The sequence below is a fragment of the Corvus brachyrhynchos genome, unplaced genomic scaffold (genome assembly GCF_000691975.1).
Source record: "Corvus brachyrhynchos isolate BGI_N302 unplaced genomic scaffold, ASM69197v1 scaffold22, whole genome shotgun sequence".
In the NCBI taxonomy this organism is placed as follows: domain Eukaryota; kingdom Metazoa; phylum Chordata; class Aves; order Passeriformes; family Corvidae; genus Corvus; species Corvus brachyrhynchos.
In genome coordinates this window covers 7023226-7023766 of record NW_008238355.1, presented here as the reverse complement: position 1 = coordinate 7023766, position 541 = coordinate 7023226, and the positions used below count along the sequence as shown (strand labels likewise).

Genomic DNA, 541 nt, shown 5'->3' with positions numbered 1-541 from the left:
GAAAGTAACCTACTTTTGTTAAAAAAAAAGCAAAACTAAAGACAAAGCTGCAGTTGATGAAACAGAAAAAAAAAAAAAAAAAAAATCAGACATAACAAACAAAACAGCCCAAACTATATATGCTTCTGGAAGGAGAACTAATTAAATTGGATGAATGGAAGAGTATTTTGCTTGAGACAGTCCATTCTATGCACTTGCTGACAATTTCTCATTTAGTTCCAGAGCTCTAACATCTCCATTAGCTTTGGCATTTTCTATAAGTACCTGTAGAGAAAAACAAAGAATGACCTGAGAATTTAAGATTTTACTGCTAGTGTTTTAATGGCAGCCTGAAATGTATCTTAATTCCTGCTAGACAGCTTCCCTAAAAGATCACCTAACCCATAAACCCCAGATATGAAATATTCAACACTACACATCAACCTGCTGAAAAGATCCCAACTGCACTATAGTGACTTGCTAAACCTGGTCACTTCCAATGCTCTCTAGAAGCATCATTTGTTACTTTGACAGTAGTTACCCACTGGCAATTAAACACCGC

The 541-nt window shown here is 35.5% G+C and overlaps 1 protein-coding gene across 4 annotated transcripts in view; it reads right to left on the bottom strand.

Annotated features, from left to right (window-relative positions):
• Positions 1-35: 35 nt before the first annotated feature.
• The window catches only part of TTC37 (tetratricopeptide repeat domain 37), a 46710-nt gene continuing 46204 nt past the window's right edge, over positions 36-541 (bottom strand). For all 4 annotated transcript variants that reach the window (XM_017735420.1, XM_017735419.1, XM_017735418.1 and 1 more), the window contains one exon: positions 36-264. In XM_017735420.1, the coding sequence (XP_017590909.1) occupies positions 187-264 (78 nt within the window). In that variant the 3' untranslated portion in view covers positions 36-186. The remainder of the gene's footprint in view (positions 265-541) is intronic.